The sequence below is a fragment of the Molothrus ater genome, chromosome 6 (genome assembly GCF_012460135.2).
Source record: "Molothrus ater isolate BHLD 08-10-18 breed brown headed cowbird chromosome 6, BPBGC_Mater_1.1, whole genome shotgun sequence".
Classification (NCBI taxonomy): domain Eukaryota; kingdom Metazoa; phylum Chordata; class Aves; order Passeriformes; family Icteridae; genus Molothrus; species Molothrus ater.
The window spans coordinates 14,987,167-15,005,519 of NC_050483.2; the positions used below are offsets into that span (position 1 = coordinate 14,987,167).

Genomic DNA, 18,353 nt, shown 5'->3' on the forward strand with positions numbered 1-18,353 from the left:
GAAGACAAAACTTAAATGTTCTTGTATTTGTTTCCCTGTCAAAACCAGTGACAAAACCAGAGTTTCTGCAGATATGCAGATATAAATTCTCTAGGAGACATCACAAGTGTAAATAAGGCATTATGAGTTGATGCCTTGCTGCAAGGTAGTCAGCAAAGGGAATGGAAATGGAGAGACTCACGAGAGTGCAGTGAAAGCACTTGTCATGGCATCAGGAGTTCTGACAAAAGGGAGCAGCCCTGTGGGAGCAGATCAAGCAGACACACTTCTGCTCATCCGTGCAGTTAATTGAACAGTTTTAAACACAGCTATACAATCGCTATAAAAAGCCTTTCCATTTTTAATAAGGTAGGAGGAGAGAATTAAAATTAACCTCATCAGCCAGGGGTGAGAGCTGCTGATTTCTGCCAGCAGCTCTGATTTGTGCCTAAATGCATTGCTTTTCCTTAAAGTTTCAAAGGTTTCGTTGCTATCTTGCTTCTTATTCAGTTTTGAGAGTTTTGATGCTTTTTAAATTCAGAACATGCATCCAAGAAGGTTGTTGATGATTTACTGTCTGTCAACAAAAGCCTTCTTTGTGATTTGACAGGTCAACTGAATTCTTCTGAGAAGCACAGTCAGAGGAGGTAGCGAAAAATAGAATCAAAAGTGCAGTCAAATACTGAGAGGCAGAGTTGCTGACAGATCTGAAATGTTGCACTAGGATGCCTTTCCTTTGATATGAAGCATCCCAAAGAAAGAGGAGGTTTTATCAGTGTGTGTATGCATTTAAATATGTATATCTAACTCTTGTGTCTCTTGAGAAAACATAAGATGGAAATAAGAATTAGTATATTAAATGTGAAGGGAGTATATATCTGAAAATGTTTGTGGACTAGAGGAAGTCCAAAGAGGTTTGAATTTTAAGTCAAAGTAATATTCTGCATCTCTTGAGATATACTTAGAAAGCCATATTTGAGCTGCATAGTAGGATACTCCCTGAAACCTGAGTTCAGCCTGGATTGTTGTGTGTGATAGATGCCTTCAGCCAGAAGGTAAACACCAAAATACACATCAGGAAGAAATCCACCAGTGAGCTGCTTGATGTCAAAGAGGCTGTCTGCACTCTGTCAACAGTTTAAGGCTGAAACTGCTAAAAATACTGTTTTATTTTATGTCATTTCACAGCCTCTTTTCAAAGCAACTGGAGCCAAATTGACTGATCTACATTGGTTGTGTAAAACTATGCAAAGAAAGTCTGTTTCTCATGGAATATAGATTCACTTGAGCTTAAGCAAAAAGCCCAAGTTACTGTCCATCACACTAGAAGGAAGAGGTGGATGAACACCTTTCATTCTTGCCCAAAATGGCTTATGAAATTTTCAGGGGTTATCCAGATTAGAGTTGATGGTCCAGCTTTCACTCTCATCATTGGATTTGCAGTTTACTCAGGGGAATTACTGAATATCTTTGTACATATTGGCCTGGCTGCCCAGCAGGTGTTTGGAGCTAACTCTGGGGTTCAGCCCTGGAACAAATGTCTAGTTCAGGCACTGCCATAGGCCTTTGATAGGTAGTACTGGCCAAATAAATTTGATGTGCAGGCATCTAACTTCAGTCAGAGCAGGACAAGATTTTGGGGCACCTTTCAAGATAAGATGTAAAGGCCATGGCTTATAGTTGAAAGCTAAATACATGCACCGGGGTACTGTTTTTCCGATAAAGCTCCCTGGGGTCTAGAGCTGTCTTAGAAGCATATTGCTGAGGGAAAGAGTTCTTTATTCTGTAGTGCTTCCCTGGCTTTTTGAGAGTTTCAGCCTGAAACTCCTTTGCAGTGCACACGGATTAGACCTTTTATCTATTGGTTCCATCCAGGCCTTTGTGAATGCAAGGCCAAAACTGTCAAGGTCCCAAAATCAGCCAGCAGTGCAAGCAGCAGTAAGAAAAGCTTCCCCTGCATTCCAAATGCTGCTGCAGAGTCTCTTTGTCCAGTGTTTGAGGGCAGTGTGATCCCACACTGCTCCTGGGAAGAGACATTTGCTGAGGTTGCTGCAGGAGACTGGGGGATGCCAATTTAGTAATTCGTGTGAGAGTGTGGGTGTCTGTCCTCTTGCTGCACAGAGGGAGTGTAGAGCTATCAGCTGGCAGGGTTTGCCTGCCTGTCCCAAAAGATGTCCTGGAATAGGTTGTATTTCCCTTCAAGCTTGCACAGAAGCTGGCTGAACAGCATGGTGGGGGAAGGCTTTCATTATCTGCAGCCTATTCTGACATTTATTTATAACAATAAGTAAGTTGGGGTCAGACCCACTGCATCTGGGAAGATGTTTAATTGAATTTTGTTGATTTGTAAGAATTTGAGTCATTCCTTTAAAGGAAAAGTTCTAGAAATGGTCTTGCACTGCTGCTTTTCTAGTTGTTATTCTATTCCAGAATACAATAGTTTAATCTTCATCCTTGTGGTTATCCACAGTACTGTTAAGGAGATTTTTTTTCCCCCTTTTTTTAAGCTTTGTTTTATGGCTCTCTGAGATGTCTTGTCATACTATCCAAAACTGTCAGTCCTCTCCATTTTTCAAAGCCCAGTCACCCCGTTTCATAATGCCTTTTGAGTCTCAAATCAGATGTAAAGATGGGAATGGTGGTCCTTTCTTAGTTATACTGCACAGGGGCTGCAGCTGGACTCTGGGTGCTGGTGCAGCTGGGGTAATGCTTTGAGTGAGGGATGGTCGTTGGCATGGTGCTCAAGGGCTGGGAGGCAGAAAGCATCATTATCTCTGCTGTGCAGATACAGAACATCATTTAATCTGTGCAGATGTTGGCTTTATTTTCATGGCCTCCTCTCTTTTCTTTTTCTGTTGGAAATGGCCCCCTCCACCCAGAACGTGCCTTACTGTTGAATATGTTTCCTTAACAGAGTGACCTGGCTGCTTCTTGAGTTCATCCATGTGCCTAAATGCCTGTTAGAATCTTGTGTTATCACTTCCTTCCCATTTCCCCTTTTTTAATATTGTTTCTCTGTATCTGTACTGTTAGGTTGTGGGGTTTTTCCTCAAACAGAGCAAATATCCACTTTTGCACTAAAAAACACAAGTAATGATGTTATCAATAGTTGTCCAATGCCCTGCTCAGCTGCAAGCAGCTGAAAGGAAAACTGCCATGGGGAATGATGCCTGATTGCATTAATGTCACTAGTAATGTCTTAAGCTGCTCTGCTCTGGTTTACAAATCAAATCTCAACTTTGCCAGTCCTGACTATTAGGCCTTTAAACAGTCTTAATTTTGTGAACCTCCTGTGGGAGAGGGGAGGAGAAAAAGTAAGTAACAGGGAATCCAGTTTCTCTTGGCAGCAGAGGAGCCTCACGGATGTGAAGCCAAGAAGCTTAACTAGAGCTTGTTGTCTTCTTAACACTTCGTCTTCATACACTCAGATACAATTTCCTTTTACTACTTTAATCTTTTTTACTTTTCCTACTTAAAATTCTGTCCAAATTTTGGTTTTCTGAGTATAACTTAAAAACAAAAATCCAGATAAAATGGCTATTTAACTGTGAAGCACTTGTGTACAGGAGCAGTTTTTAATAGAAGTCACAGTTCCATGCTTACCAGCTAGGAGGGAGGAATCCTTCTTTCAAGGAATATGATTGGATACTATAAAGGTCCATCTAAGGGAGGAAAGTAATACTCAAACTGCAAAAATCTGCCTAGAGTTTTTCAGCATTGTGTGGTATTCTCTAGAAGGTCAAGGAAATCTGTATTGGAGCATCCTGGAGCATCCTCTTGCTCCCCCCTGCAGGTGACATAGTGGTCACCGAGTATTGGTGATGTTTTTATTTCTGACATAGTGTCTGCATATTTGAAAAAAGATCTGCTTTTATGTTATTTGTAACAAAGTGAGGAAGAGGATGAGCTGGGTCACTTTGAAAATGCAATGAAGGAGAGATTTCTATTTATTTCTGTTAGGTTATGGCACAAAGCCCATACCATGAAGAGTATGAAGCTGAGTTCACTACATACAGGAACTGCTTTTTCTTAGCATCTTCTGGAGTTCAGAAGAGAAGGAAGCAGGGAGGAGATCAAGGAGGGAGCCTGTGGTTCTGCTCAAAAAAGTGTCTCATCCAGGATGAAATTTGCTTCCCTGGGCATCATTTCTGGAGGGTCATGCTGAAAGCATGGTGGCAGGATGTTTACGAGACACTTTTTTTTTTTGCCACAGCTTCTAAATGAAAGGCAGCATAAAATGAGCAAGCCTGAAGTGACTGTCACCACAGGCACCACAGCCTAAGGGTTCTCTGGATTTAAAGGTGAAGGATTGCAACCCAGTAGAATGTGCCCTTGCTGGGAAACCTTTGGTCCTCAGTCTGTGGTTTTCCCATCTTCACCTTTCCCACAGACTCAGGATGGAGTTTCCCCTTTGTTTACTTCCAGGAGAGCTGCTGTTGCCTCTCTGCTGGAGGCACTCAGAGCACAAGGTGTGGCTCTGTTGCTTTTGTGGTGGTGAGTGAAGGGTGTTTCATGTGAGTGTGTCTGGCTGCCAGCAGACTCCACGTGCACCTCATGGAGCAGTTCCTTCTGGTGTTGCACAAAGGTTTGACTGATTTTGTCCCAAGTGACAGCAATAAGATCTTTCCACTCCTGCATATCAGAATAAACATAGCAGGTTTTGGGCTGAGCATAGGTTAGACCAAGCCCCATTATCATAGGAGCTCATTACTGCCTTGGAGCTGCAGCGGCAATATCGTGATTACTAATGAGTCTCTCCAAATTTTTCCATCTGCTTCTGCCTTCTTTCCTATCACAAACATGCACACTCTGCCTGGGAAGGGTGGAAAGACAATGAACAGTCCATTGCAGCTTCCAAAGATCTTACGTCTTTCTGTCTGTGTGCATTTCCAGGGACCAAAGGGAGAAAACGTTGGTTCGATCACTCAGCCTCTTCCCAGCAGCTACTTGATTTTCAGAGCAGCCTCTGAATCAGATGGTAAGTTTGGGGGTTGTTTGCTTTCTCCAGATAGCAGACTTCCTGAGAAAGAAGGAAGAAAGAAAATAGGTTGATATTAAAAAAAAAAAAAAAAGTGTATAAAGGAAAAAATGGTGGCTCACCCAGCTTGAAAGACTGCTCTTAGCAATGGTCAGAGTAAGTCAAGCAGACTTCTGGCACATTTCATTGCCCTCACTGAACAGCCACTTCTCTGGCATTGTGTATGGAAGAAGAACTTAGGCTTCTCATTGGGGAAAACCACTAAGTCAGTGTAAATTAAGGGTGGAAGTCCCAAAACTGATATGAAAAGGGCTCTGTGTCCTCAGTTGAGCAGAGACTTCATTGTCTTATCTGCCTACATCTTACTCTGTTGGAGGAAAATGGCATGGTAATATTGAAGAGCTGTCACTAGGTGCCTTTCAGCCACCTGAGTTTTGCTGTAAACTATTTGTGCTGTGGTTTGCAGTATAGCAGGCCCAGATGCTGGTGACTCCACATGTAAAATACTATTCTGGGAATTTTCAAAATTATGGAAGGTAAATTTAGGTCAGTATATAACAGACATGCCGGCTTGCTATGTGAAAATCTCTATAAATTACTTCAGAGGATGTAAAATATCAGTGATTTATAAGTAGATAAGAAGATTAAAACCATGTTTTCATTCCATTTGACCTTCAGACTACTCTAATTTTTTTCATAGCAAATTAACCTAGGCTGTTCGTTTTACAGATATATTTCACCTACCCCACTAAGGGGGCTCATCTATCTCATATGTTCCTTTGGGTCTCATCTAGAGTAGCTTTAGGGACATAAGGGCTTCTTGTGGAGTGAAATGGGCTTTGAAAGTAATGTCCTTCTATTCCAGTGATTAGGTTTTACATTTTCCTAAGAGATGGAAATGAAACAATGCAAATGCACCTTTGGCATAACACAGAATAGGAGGAAACCTTCCTTCATTGCAGACTTCTGTGCTATTTTCCTCCTGCAGTGAAAGGAGGACAGTTCATGGTGAGGGACACCATCATGACATTGAAAACTGCTCGCAGATGTTAGTGCAGTGAAATTATATGAAAATAAGCAGAACTTATATAGGCCCATAGAAACACATCTATTTCCTAAAATAGTCTAAAAGTCTGCTTTTGTAGCTTATTTGTGTAAAGGAATACAGGATTCTAACCTGGCTCCAAATATCACCTGCCTAGAAAGAGATAGATTGATGCAATCATCCCTTGTGGGGAAAAATAGTGCTGTAGGGTAGAGCTGCTAAATTAGAGGCATTTCAAACCCTGGTTATACACACAGCCCACAGAACAGATACACAGAACAATCCCACAGAGTTCTTACACAACGAAATAACTTCAACAACTGTCTGTCAATCGAGATTTTATAAAATATTATTTCCTTAGAGACCCATGCACTTGTCTTTCTACTAGTTTAATTATTAATGATTAAACCATAGAGGCGGCCTGGCCAAGAGACCTGTGGCTGAGCTTCTACTCTCTCTTTTTATTTTGTCTGCCATAGGCCAGTTACATGGAGTAGAAGAGCTTTAGATTTGTTCTAACTAACCTTAAGTTAGTTATTGCTCCTAAGGTAGCAATAGCTCCCAAGAGATCATCAGAGGTAAGATTTTTCTAGCTGTGATCTCTCTGTCTGGGTCGTATAACACGTGGTGGAAAAGCACAAAAGGGACCGTACCTGGCATGTGAGAATTTTCAGTGTTGAAATGCCTGTGAGAAGTTTTCTGCCCAGTGAATTATTATGTCTCTCCGGTGTCATGTTAAAATGGTGAGTTACTGGAACACATTTTGAGAGCTAAGATGTTGGCCAAGATTCTTGGGAAGCACGCAGAGGCAAAGCAGATCAAAATAGAGTTACTTTCGGTTTAGTGTGATTTTCCTTTACTTTGCTGCTTTTCTCCAGTAGGATCCTAATGTTAGATAGAAAGCTAATGTGATCAAGGGAAGGAGGAGGAACTGAGGTGCCTCTCAATCAAATATTCTAAATGAGTGTGTATAAAGTAACTAGGGCCTTTGGTTCAAGACAAAATACAAGCTCTTGAACAGCACCAACAGTGCCCTAGAGCCACCTGCTCTAGGAGCACCCACATTTTGCCTGGTAGATTCTGAGCCTGATGCGGTGATCATGAAGCCAAAACTTTGGGATCTGTCCATTTAGCAGTGGACTTCACCAAAAAAATTGATACTCAATTGCACCAGAAATATTAGCATGAAGAGTGGTGTAATTTTTAGCTTAATGAGAGTATTTGACTTCCCAGCTTAGGTCAGTAAGCTGTGGAAAGTGGGCATACTTTGTGTAGGAAGGGGAGGATGTGAATCTCCAGACAAGAGGGAAGAACAGCTTCTTCCCAAACACATGTCCTGACAAAGGGCCAAACATGAGTGTCATACATGGAGATGAGTGACTTGGGGACAGTATTAATGTCAGTAGGTCATGTAAAACATGTGCAGACAAAGACACAAGGAGCAGAAACTGCTACATGTAAAGAATTCTGTATAAACTGCAGGAGATTAAGGCTTGTACTTTGCAGTTTATATGGTTTGATTTTAAGCTCAGAAGACAGGACTGAAATGGTTTTAGACTGTTACATTGCTTCACCTGTTGTAAAGAGGCATGTCCAAAAGGGTGTCCCTGAGTTTGTTTCATTTCTTTAACACACTGGACAAACCTAGAGGATGCAGGAGAGACAGGAGATTGAGGTAAAATGAGCTAAGCCAGCTGAGACAAATGGGGCAGGTGGGATCTTGGCCCTTGTGTATATTTGAACTGTTTACATTTTCCCTGTAGGGCAATACTGTATGAATCTACAGCATCTCTGAGGAGGTATCCTTATTGTGTTCTTCTTAACACAGTCTCCCATGTTAGTAGTGGAAAATGAACAACAAAGCATTTGGCAAATATAACTAACTTGTGGAGGCCTCTGACTTGCTGGGAAATACTGAGTTGCTGCATATGTTAGATGTACAGTTCAGCCATCCTGGCAACTCTATCATGATCAGCATGGCCTACTTTTTCTCTCAGCATTTCAGAATCCCCATTTTCCCCTCTGCTGTACCATCTGTGACAGACTGTTGGTAGGATTTAAGATCATGACTTCTGGACAATCTGCAGAACCCACTGCCCAGCTACAGCAGATTTCACATTCACAGACCAGAGCTGCAGTCTGCTTTTTGATGTGTTTTAAACATCAACCTCTGGAAAGGTCATGTCAGCCTACAGGGCTCAACCTGTACAAGTGCATGGTCTTTCTTTCTTACCAGTTTCAAAAAAGAAGACTGCTTTTTCTGAACCAGTGACTGTGTCTACATTTCAGATTTGTGTTGAGGAGTGACTTAGAATTAGTAGTTTAAATCTTTCCCAAGCTTCCTGCCCAGACCATTCTGGAGCTGCCCCTGAGATCTTAGACACTGATGTGTCCTAAGCATTTTAAGTCACCTGCTTAGGTCTCACAGTGAGGATCTCCACTGTGCCATGGGCACTGCTGCCACAGGACGTATTCCTACTAATGGAATTCAAAGTAGCAGATTACCAACATTAAAATCTTAACAGTGGAATTGTAAATCACATTTACATTTTATTCCTTCTGTCTGCCCTCTCCTTCAGGTATGCTTTGGGTAGCCTCCAGTGCCCAATGTGGATGCAGTTGTGTGGAAATCCTGATGGATTACAGTGTTGTTTCTTTTCTAGGCATCAGGCCCTTCCCCCCAAACTGATGCTCTCATCTGGAGAGGAAATTAGGTTATTGAAATAAGGGTCACGCACAAAAGCAAAGAACCACGGGGAAGATTGCAATTTGAAACCAATTTAACAATGAAATACATCTCTGTGTCTTGGCAGCTCTGGAGAAAATGGAATATCTTTTTAGCTTTATGTCTGTGTTTCATATTCCTTGGCCCTTTCACAGTAGTTTAAAATCCAGGCTTCTGCAACAATATTTCATTAAGTTCACTGCATAAATTGCACCTGCAGCTAATTGAGAGCTCACATCCTTGCATCTTGACAGCCAAAGTGGGAGAAATCATGCACGGAGGCACCCAAGTGGTACAGCAAAATAAGCAGTCAGCTGAACATGATGACCTTAATGTTCACTGACTGAAGCAAATCAACCTCTTCTCACCATTCATGATTTGTGTGCACTTGAGCAAGAATTCATCGTTTCCAGGTGACAGTCTACTTCAGGTTGATTTTTAAAAGCATCTATCTTCTAAGTGTGAGGCATGAGGCCAAAGCTGGAGGACTTTAATAATTCAAGAAGAATAATATTGCCTTAGTGATGCCTCTCTGGAGGAATGTGTGGTTGCTCAGTGTGAGCCTTTTGAAGTCTTAATTGGCAAGAGATTCATCCCAGGTGTTCTGTAGCTACAGGAATGCAGTGGAGAAGAAGTATAGTCCCAGACTGATATTTCTGTGTGTAAGGGTGTGATTCCATCTAGAGCAGATTCTTCTTTCTGGTGAGTGCTGAGAGAACATTGGCTGCATCCTCCATGACCAGCTGCTACAAAACGTGGCAGATAGACTTGGCACATCAGATTATGAGTTCTTCTAGGTGAGTGCAAAGGATTTCAAAACTGAATAGTGTTTTCAGTGCTGCCTGTTTTTGTCCTGTGAGATATTTTTGTACTTTTAGACCTCTTCAAAGACTAGGACAGAGTCAAGTTTTTCTTTTAACTGAGTCTAGGTTAGCAGCATAAGCACCTTCTGTTGTTTTGACTTTTTTTTTTTCCCAAGAGGGAGAAGAAATTATTTTTGTCTCTTGCTTTTAGTAGTTCCTTTTGTCTGTGAAAAAAAAGAATTGGTGCAAGCATATGCCTGCTGCTATTCAGCCTTGCAGCCTCCAGGTTTCTTTGTGGTGCCAGAGGTGCCCTGCTGACCCAGGAGGTGTCCTGCAAGGAACCATAGTGATTCCTGTTTGCACCTCAAAGCATGTACAGGAAACCAAAGGATCAGGACCAGCCAGCCTGGTCCTGCTTGACCAACCTGATCTCCTTCTATGGCAAGGTGACCTGCTTAGTGGATGAGCCCTGGAACAGGCTGCCCAGGGAAGTGGCTGAGTCAACATCCCTGCAGGTATTTAGAGGACATGCAGATGTAGCACTTTGGGACACGGGTAATGGTGGACTTGGCAGTCCTGGGTTAGCAGTTGCACTTGATGATCTTAGAGGTATTTTCCAATGTAAACAACTCTCTGTTTCTATATAATTTGATTTGAGAAGAGCTTAAAAGCTTGTGGGGAGATTCTGCCGCAAGCTGACAATATACTTCTGGGTTTTTCTTCAGAATTTAAACATATGCTGAGTTTAGGCCACAGTTTGTAAAAACTTATAACTGATAATTGATTGCAGTTTTTACATTGCAGTCTCATACCTCCTAAAAGAATATTATTGTAACTTTTTTTTTTGCTTCCTTCATATGCACCCTTTTGGGCTACCATTCCTCTCTGAAGGAACCCACATCTTACATTATTTTCTGATCTAATTACCCTGTATACAAAAAAGCCCTATTTGAGTCACCCACTCAAAATTAGAAGATGTGAGAATTAAGGTAGCCATGAAGCCTTCATGCAGTACCATCACTGTAGATGACAGCCTTTAATTATGTGACCACATTCATTTCTCCCCTTCTGCAGTCCCTGAGGGAGTGAGTAGAGTTGTCAGGTAAGCAATTAAGTAATCCAAATGCTAGCATTTTTGTATCATCTCCACAATCCAGAAGAATAGAGCTCAATAGAAGGGTCACTCAGATGTAAAAACATTTCATATAGGCCTTTAGCAAGGAAACAGGTTTATCTTGTGTGCAATCCCTGTAATTGAGAGAGTATAATTTTATGATTTTATGCTGCAATTAACACACCATTGACTTGCGGAGAATGTAACCTTTTTATTTGCAGAGGTAAGCCTGTGTTTTCCATCTGGGTTAGTGGTATGTGTTTGTTTGAATTCACAGCACCACCTGATGGCTGAAGGCCCATTTCTGGGCTTGGGGATGCTCTGCATCCCTTCAGTTCAGTTTCTGTTAGAAATGAAAACAAGGGTGTACACTGATGCCATTTCTGTGTGCTGCAGGGCACAAAGAATGCTGACTGCTGATGCACAGCAAGTTTCTCTAAAGCTTTGTGTATCTGCCTGGGACTATTAAAATGAATATTTAATGTTTTGGTTTTGTTTTTTTTTTTTTATTTAAGCTCCTTGAATAAGGCTTCAGAAAAGATTCAGGTTTCTCATAACACCTTCCAGGGAGTTATCTGAAGAGTTGGAAACCGTGGATGTATTGTGTAGAAATTTCTTCTGGTGGTGTAGTGAACCCCCAAATTTTTGACCAAGCCTGTAAGGTCATGGCAGCACCGGTGAACACCTTTGGCAGTGGGGTGAGGGTAAAAGAGCTGCCCATGGGTCATGGCCAGCATGAGCTGCTCTGTCTACATCCCCAGGCTGGGGGATTTCTGAGGGAGACTTGGGGCCACTCTTGCCTCAGCTATCACAGGATAATGAGTGTACCTGAGAGCTGCAGAGCGCTGAGATGACCTCGGTGCTGCCTCACAGGGCTCATGCTGCTACAAATCAACCTACCTGTCAAAGCACCTGATTTTAACAGCCTATTTAATACAAAAATATCTTGACATATGCAGCATTTCCAAATGTCAAATCACAGAGTTCTCACTCTGCGGAACTGGAAAAGCAAAGCAATTTTAAAAGCAGAGGAGAGTCAAGGCGGGGAGCCTGAGCAGGAGTGTACTCCCTTGTGAGGCACAGCCTGAAACAGATTTGCATAGTGGTGGGTTTGGGGGACAAGGAATATGTGGGAGGAGGTGGATTTGTGCTCAGTGCAGCCATTAACTCTAATGGGTTATCCATGCAAATCCTCCACATAGTAAGAAGGGCATAAATCTCTGCCTGTGAAGCCTTAATGCATGAATATTTGTTAAATACAAAATAGTGTGAAATCAATTCCAACAGCATTCAAACTTTCTAATCTTTTATTAACCATTATTTGTGATGTTTTTATTAAATCATAAGCTGATGCTGAAGGAATTTATTGGATAAAATTAGAATAAATGACTGGGGCTCTGCAGTGTTCATGGCTAAATGTTCAAGTGCAATTCTTCAAAAATTTGAGATGTTTTTGTTTTAGTGGTTGCAGCTTTGTATGAAAGCAAGCATTGAAAGCCACTCAAATTTGTAAATATTTCTTTATATGCATGTTCTAGATTTTTTTTTTGAGCTGTCATTTGTCTTATAGAGCCAAATTTTGGTAATGTTGAAGTTGATGGGAATTCTGCCCAGGAGAGCAGCAGGATCCCAGTGAGATTTATGCATGTGCTTGATACTGTGTGATAGAAAAGAATTTAATGAAAATTTTGCCAAATGGGACCAGGAATGAATACAGTCCAGGGAAACCCTGTTTGCAGCACTTGCCATTGCTAGAGAAAAATCCTTTGTTTCCTTCACTGCCTCTCAATCAGCTTCTAATTATTGTGAAATGTATTCTGAGAAGTGTAATGAAGAGTTCTATTTTACAAGCTTGAAATTAGAGGATAACTCCCTTGCTGCTTCAATTCTCGAATGTTCAGCTAATTTGCAGGTGTCCTGGCCTCATTAATGACTGCACTGCAGAACCAGGCTATTTTCAGGTGCTTCCAGGAGTACAGCAGCTCCAGCACTGTGGTAGTTGGGCTTTAACACACAGCTTTGTAGCCTTGTATGGATCATTGCAAAAAGAGCCGAGGGGCAGCTTGGATTCCTGTGCTTTTCATTTGCTGTCTGTCTGTGGGACCTGTGCAGGCCATAAGGAAATCCAGTGTGGCTGTGCACAGGAGCTGCAGATTGTCTTGGCTCTGTGCCATGCTTACAGTTTCTCCAAAATGGACCCTTCAGGTAAGGATTTTTTTGCAGCAAGAAAAAATGATGCCCCACAGAGATTATCTGATGGACCAGGCAGAGAGAAGGAATGGAAAAATAAATTTAAAATGCAGAAGAAGAGGGAAAATAAACAGTCTGACAACTTCCTCTAGTCTCAATTACTCTGTCACATATTGACCATCCTGGATCTTGATTGGAATGGTGGTGCAGCACTACAGCCAGCACGGGACCCCTGAGCAGGCTGTGGTTCAGTGATCCCAGGGTAAGCAGGGATCTCTCCCACAGAGCTCAGTGCCCTGGCATCTCCCTGCCATTGGGAAGTGCATGAGGTGGGGATGCCAAGGGGTGAATGTGTTTTGGGGGGTGTATTACGTGCAAACAGGAGATGCTGGGTGGTGTGTAAACACTGTACCCACACAGATTTCCTGCATCTCAGACTAAATCAAAAAGGGGCAATGGGATGTGAACAAGTTGTGGGAGATCAGAAGGGGATGTTACTAGGGAAGAGGGAGTTGGGGTGAGCTTCCCACTGTATCACCCATGCAGATGTGTTACTCATGCAGCTGCTAAAACACACCATTCCTGGCAAGATAACCTAGGGATCATATGTATGAAAAATATATTGTACCCAGTGACTTCCTGAATTATAATGATAATGAGCTTTACTCCCAGGCAAGAAGCTTTTGAGAAGCAGTGCATGAATTGTGTTATTCACTCTGCTGTGCTTCAGTAACTCCTTTTGTTTTCACAGGCCGATGCTGGCTGGATGCTCTGGAGCTTGCCCTGCGTTGCTCCAGCCTCTTCAGGCTCGGTGCCTCCAAGCAGGGAAAGGATGGAGACGTGAACTGCTCGAGTGATTCTGCACATGCAGGGCTCAACCACCTCTTGCACACCAGTGCTATGTCAGACCAGGAGTTCTTCCAGTAAGATGGGGCTGTTACTCCTTAATGCACAGAGAGGTGGCACATGGCTCAAACTTGAGTGTAATCTAGCCAGAGTCCACTGAGGAAATCTGTTCAAAAACCAGCCTATGTGTTCTGCTGCTGCATCCCTCACTAATATACGGGCTGGGTGTTGCTACCTAATGTTTGAACACAAGGGCTGGGGGAAATCTCAGCTGTGTTTGTTTGTACATAAACAACTTTCTTCTGTCCCCTGCTTGGGCCAAAATGGTATCTGGGGATGCCAGCATGAAAAATGGCTTGCCTGAGTAAAGATTGCCGAATCTAGCTGCTGTAGTTACACAGACACAGTCACTAACAATGTCTGTGTGTTGCTAGCACATATGGCTCTGAGTCTGATCTATATTTTAATAATGTGTACTCTTCCCTAGTAATACTGTGTTATAGTCAGCAGAGTGCACACACTGCATCCTTAGTTTTATAATTACTTTCTCTCTCTGCAGGGGTTTTGAGGGGTGTCCAGTTCCTTCCTCGATGAATCAGACAAATTTTTACGTAAGGGGAAAGAAGTCCCCACAGCCTCCATTCTATTCATATTCCTGGTATTACTGCTGCATTTTGGAACATCAGAGCTCTGTACACATTAAAAAGCCCCAGGCCTTTCTGTTGCTTATAGCTGAGTAAGCAACTTCAAGAATCCTCCTGGTATAGACATTTGGCCTTTGGAGTGAGAACTGGGAGAGGTAGTGTCTATTTCTAGTTCTGCTGATTGGAATTTGACTTTCAGAGCTCACAGCGATGCACCATCAGTTATGCAGTTTCTAGGGTAGCAATTCTTGCAGTCTGCAAAGATGATGCCTTGCAGAGCAGGACCTCACCCTTAAGCCGTTTTCTTGGTCTCTGTTATAACAACAGCAGGAGTCTGAGTCCTCTTCAGAGTGTTTAGGTACCTCTGGCCCCATGGGACCTAAGGGGTGGCATCATTTCAGTCTGCCCTTTGCCCTGATAGGTTCTGGTAATTGCAGCATGTGTTCTCCAGTCCTGCTGCTGTTCAGGTTTTTACCTAGAGTTTGAAGAGAGCTTTACTGAAAAGCAGTGGGAGAAGAAAAGGCAAATCTAATATCTTACCACATCATGTGCCCTAGTACTTATGCTCATGGGCTTCTTTCATAATACTTTCATTATGTCTGGAAGTCTCTGTGCTCACTGGGATAATGAATTCAAGAATGCAGTAGACTTGTTTTTTCGCTGATGGATATGTGTACAGAAATATACATAATATTAAAATGGAGCCTGTGGCACTGAGAATATTTGGGCAAACCCATGGCTACTATAAACTGATACAGAAGATAGGGTTAAAACTGTAGTAAAGTATTTCTTCAGAATGTGATGTGTGAATGATGCTTAAGTGATGCCTCTATTTCACCTCTTAGTTGTCCAACATTAAAAGCCCCTTTGAAACATGGGACTCAGTAGTAGCAACACACATGGCAGAGTTTTCAGCAGGACAGGGTACCCACAGTTGCAGTCAGATATTTCTTACAGGCTCAAATTTTAGCTGAGTCTGGTTCAAGCTGGGCATTCAGCATGTGATCATCTGGACAGTACCCTCTCCTTTCTGAGTCCTACCTCTGTTGGGAAAGTGTACCCAAACTCCCCAGTGCTTAAAGCCCAGGGGAGTTTGAGGGTTGCAGGACAGGAGGATGACTTGCTGTCATCCCTGAAGGAATGAAGAACATTTAAATAAGGGAGAATGCAAAACCCAAACTGTGCAAGTGCTGAGCAAAGTCGTTTTGGTTTGCCAGTGACAGTGGCTTCCTCACAGGGATTCAATCATTCTAATTAAATGCTTTCCCTACAGGGAATCTTACCAATTAAATTGGCATGCAGTTGTTAGGGGGCCAGTTAATTACATTTAACTCTATGTTCAAATTAGCCAAACTACTCTGTCAAGAACAGAAAAAGAAAGGGAAGATGATGGATATTATGGGGAGAACAAAACCCCCTTGGGAGCTGGCAAAAGCAGATTTTCTTCTGAGCCAAAGTTGCATTTGTCTGCTGGCTGCTTTGCTCCTTTCCTGCTGGGAAACAAATCAAGATTATACAGTGATTTTAAAATCCATGTCTTTAGTAACATATAAAAATGAGAGAGAGAGAACTGTGTGAGCGAATCAAAGCCTTAAGTACTGTGTAAATCAGTCATTTTAGACAAGAGACTTTTAGGGCACCAGGCACTCTTCTTCTAATATGAAGTTGTATTTCTTGTGGCTTCCATATCTCATCTCCAGCAGCCCCAGGAGTCTGGCTGGTTACTTCTTTGCAAAAGCCGATGGTTTTTTATTTGCTTTGTGTAGAAGAGCAGTATCAAACCCAAAGAAGTACAGGTCACCAACTGATATTTCCAGGAATGCCACTTAGAGAATAAAGCACTGTAAGAGAACAGTAAATTAGCCATGAAAAGTGCCAGGTTACCCATGTTCATGGTGGAAACCACAAATCAGTGCTGACTTTTAGCATAGTCATTTTTCCCCCCCAGCTTTTGGATTCTGGTCCAAATCTCATTGGAAGCCCCTGGGAAGTCTTTACATTGATTAATTGGCCAAGCTCATGGCATGGCATTTGTTTGTAGCACATCACATATATTCAGTGGTGATTCTCTTTGGAGAAAGAACCTGGGTGCACTTCAGCATCTCATGTTTGATCTTCAGAATGAGAAACATCTGTTTTCCCTTTGGTTCCCCAGAGTGGCTCTGTGGCTCTGGATGTATTAAGTCTTGCCTGGTTTGTGGTGGTGGGTAATCAGTGCACAGTTCAGTGGAATTTGATATGAATCTGATTTCCCTCTTGGACTAAATCTGAAATCTTTAAAAAATACTGGGGTGGGTGGTGGTGGTGGTGAGAGAAAACTAAGAAAATAGTAATTTACTCCATTAAACATCAAATACTTCCCAAATGTGAGGCAGGTGACACTGGAAAACTTGCTCTTCTTACAAATGTGAAATAGAAACAAGTGCTGCATCTCAGCAACTAAAAGCCTTATAATGAACTGTTCTTTCAAGTATTTTTCCCCCATGGAGAAGATTTTCATTAGGTCTAGGGAGCAAAGCAGCCACAGAAAACACTCACATGTTTACCTGATCATTGAAAAATTAAGAACAAAATTAGGTATTTAAATGATCAAAACCAAATAATTTCCTGGATATACCATCCAGGAAACAGCTATGGTGAGGAATCATGGGATAATATCTCCAGACAGCTCTCTCCTCATCTTTTTTCTGCTTTACTCTTTTAAATTCATGTGTGTGTAATCTGTGTCTCTAGTGTGTTTGGTTATCAGTCATTACATTTGCTGCCTGCTGGCTAAAAAAGAGAACTAACATCCTGGCACTAGAACAATGAAGACACATAATGTCTGATAGCAAATTATTAGTGCTGGTCATTGACTCTGATTAATGATCTCAGTTTTATTATACAGTGCAACTGTCAGTTAAAAAACCTTGTGGTTTGTGTATATAAACACTGTATATATGTATATGTATGCAGACATACATATATTTACAAAGGGAATTAAAAGAAAGATTTTCTAAAGGCACAGAAAGCTGTAAGATGACACTTCCAAAAGAACTCTAGAAACTGGGCTCTGCCAGAAATTGAGCTGTGGCTGTCACAATGTGGCTTGCTTGGCAAGTTAAAAATCATGAGCTTATTTCAATGCATAGTTGGAAGTTGAGATCTTCTGAAAAGCTGATGCCAGTTCTGAGTTTTGATTCTTCTGTTGCCTTTTTTTTTTTTTTTAATTTAACAGGGCTCTACCTAGCAATGACTAATTATCTTTTTAAAATAGAAAATAACAAAAGTGGGGAAAAGAGCAAGGGTGGGAACTTTCAGCATTCATCCTTAGTAAAAATTAGAACATGGCCAGAATGGCCTGAGAAAATGCCCGTCATAGAGAAGCTTGATGCTTGACAGAACATTCCCATGTACAGAGAAATCTTGGAGAGGAAGACAGTCTACAGGAAGTTACAAAACTCTTTAAGATCCAGGGCCTGTTTAGATCCTCTGAAACCCCTTGTATAACTGGAAATCTTTTTTTTTTTTAATTGCTCTATCGAAGAGCAATTTTCATGAGGTCTCAGTTAAGAAATTTTCAGAGGAAGGACCAGCTGAGAAGCTCAGCTAGTGGGAGTAGGCCAGGCCATGGAAGAGGTAAAGTGTCTGCAGACATGTATGAATAAGGAAAACTGTTTCCCATGATAAATACCACTTGAAAAAAGTGCATTTAGTGAATACTTTTCAGCACCTGGCCTCTGGCCTGTGCAATCAGGTTCGCCATCTGTCATATGAACTGCATCTGCTTTTTCAAGTGGAGACACTATAGGTTACTTGAGAGAGAATTTTTGCATTCTCTGAAGTCTGGATCACTGAGCATGATACTTGTTACACCTTCCATGCTTTCCCTTAGATGATGTTATAACTTGGGAGTTCTTCTCACATGCAGTTGTCCACTCCATGCTTTCAACTCTGTTCTTCCACACAGCATCATGTGGGGGGGAAGCACATTCCCCCAGAGGAAGGAATGGATGAGGGAGGGGTATGTGTGTGAGAAAATACTTGCTT

The 18,353-nt window shown here is 41.9% G+C and overlaps 1 protein-coding gene across 5 annotated transcripts in view; it reads left to right on the plus strand.

The window, feature by feature from the left end:
• OSBPL5 (oxysterol binding protein like 5) overlaps positions 1-18,353 on the plus strand; it is a 174,410-nt gene that overhangs the window by 131,971 nt on the left and 24,086 nt on the right. For all 5 annotated transcript variants that reach the window (XM_036383434.2, XM_036383435.1, XM_036383436.1 and 2 more), the window contains 2 exons: positions 4,873-4,957; positions 13,586-13,757. In XM_036383434.2, coding sequence (XP_036239327.1) covers positions 4,873-4,957; positions 13,586-13,757 — 257 coding nt within the window. The remainder of the gene's footprint in view (positions 1-4,872; positions 4,958-13,585; positions 13,758-18,353) is intronic.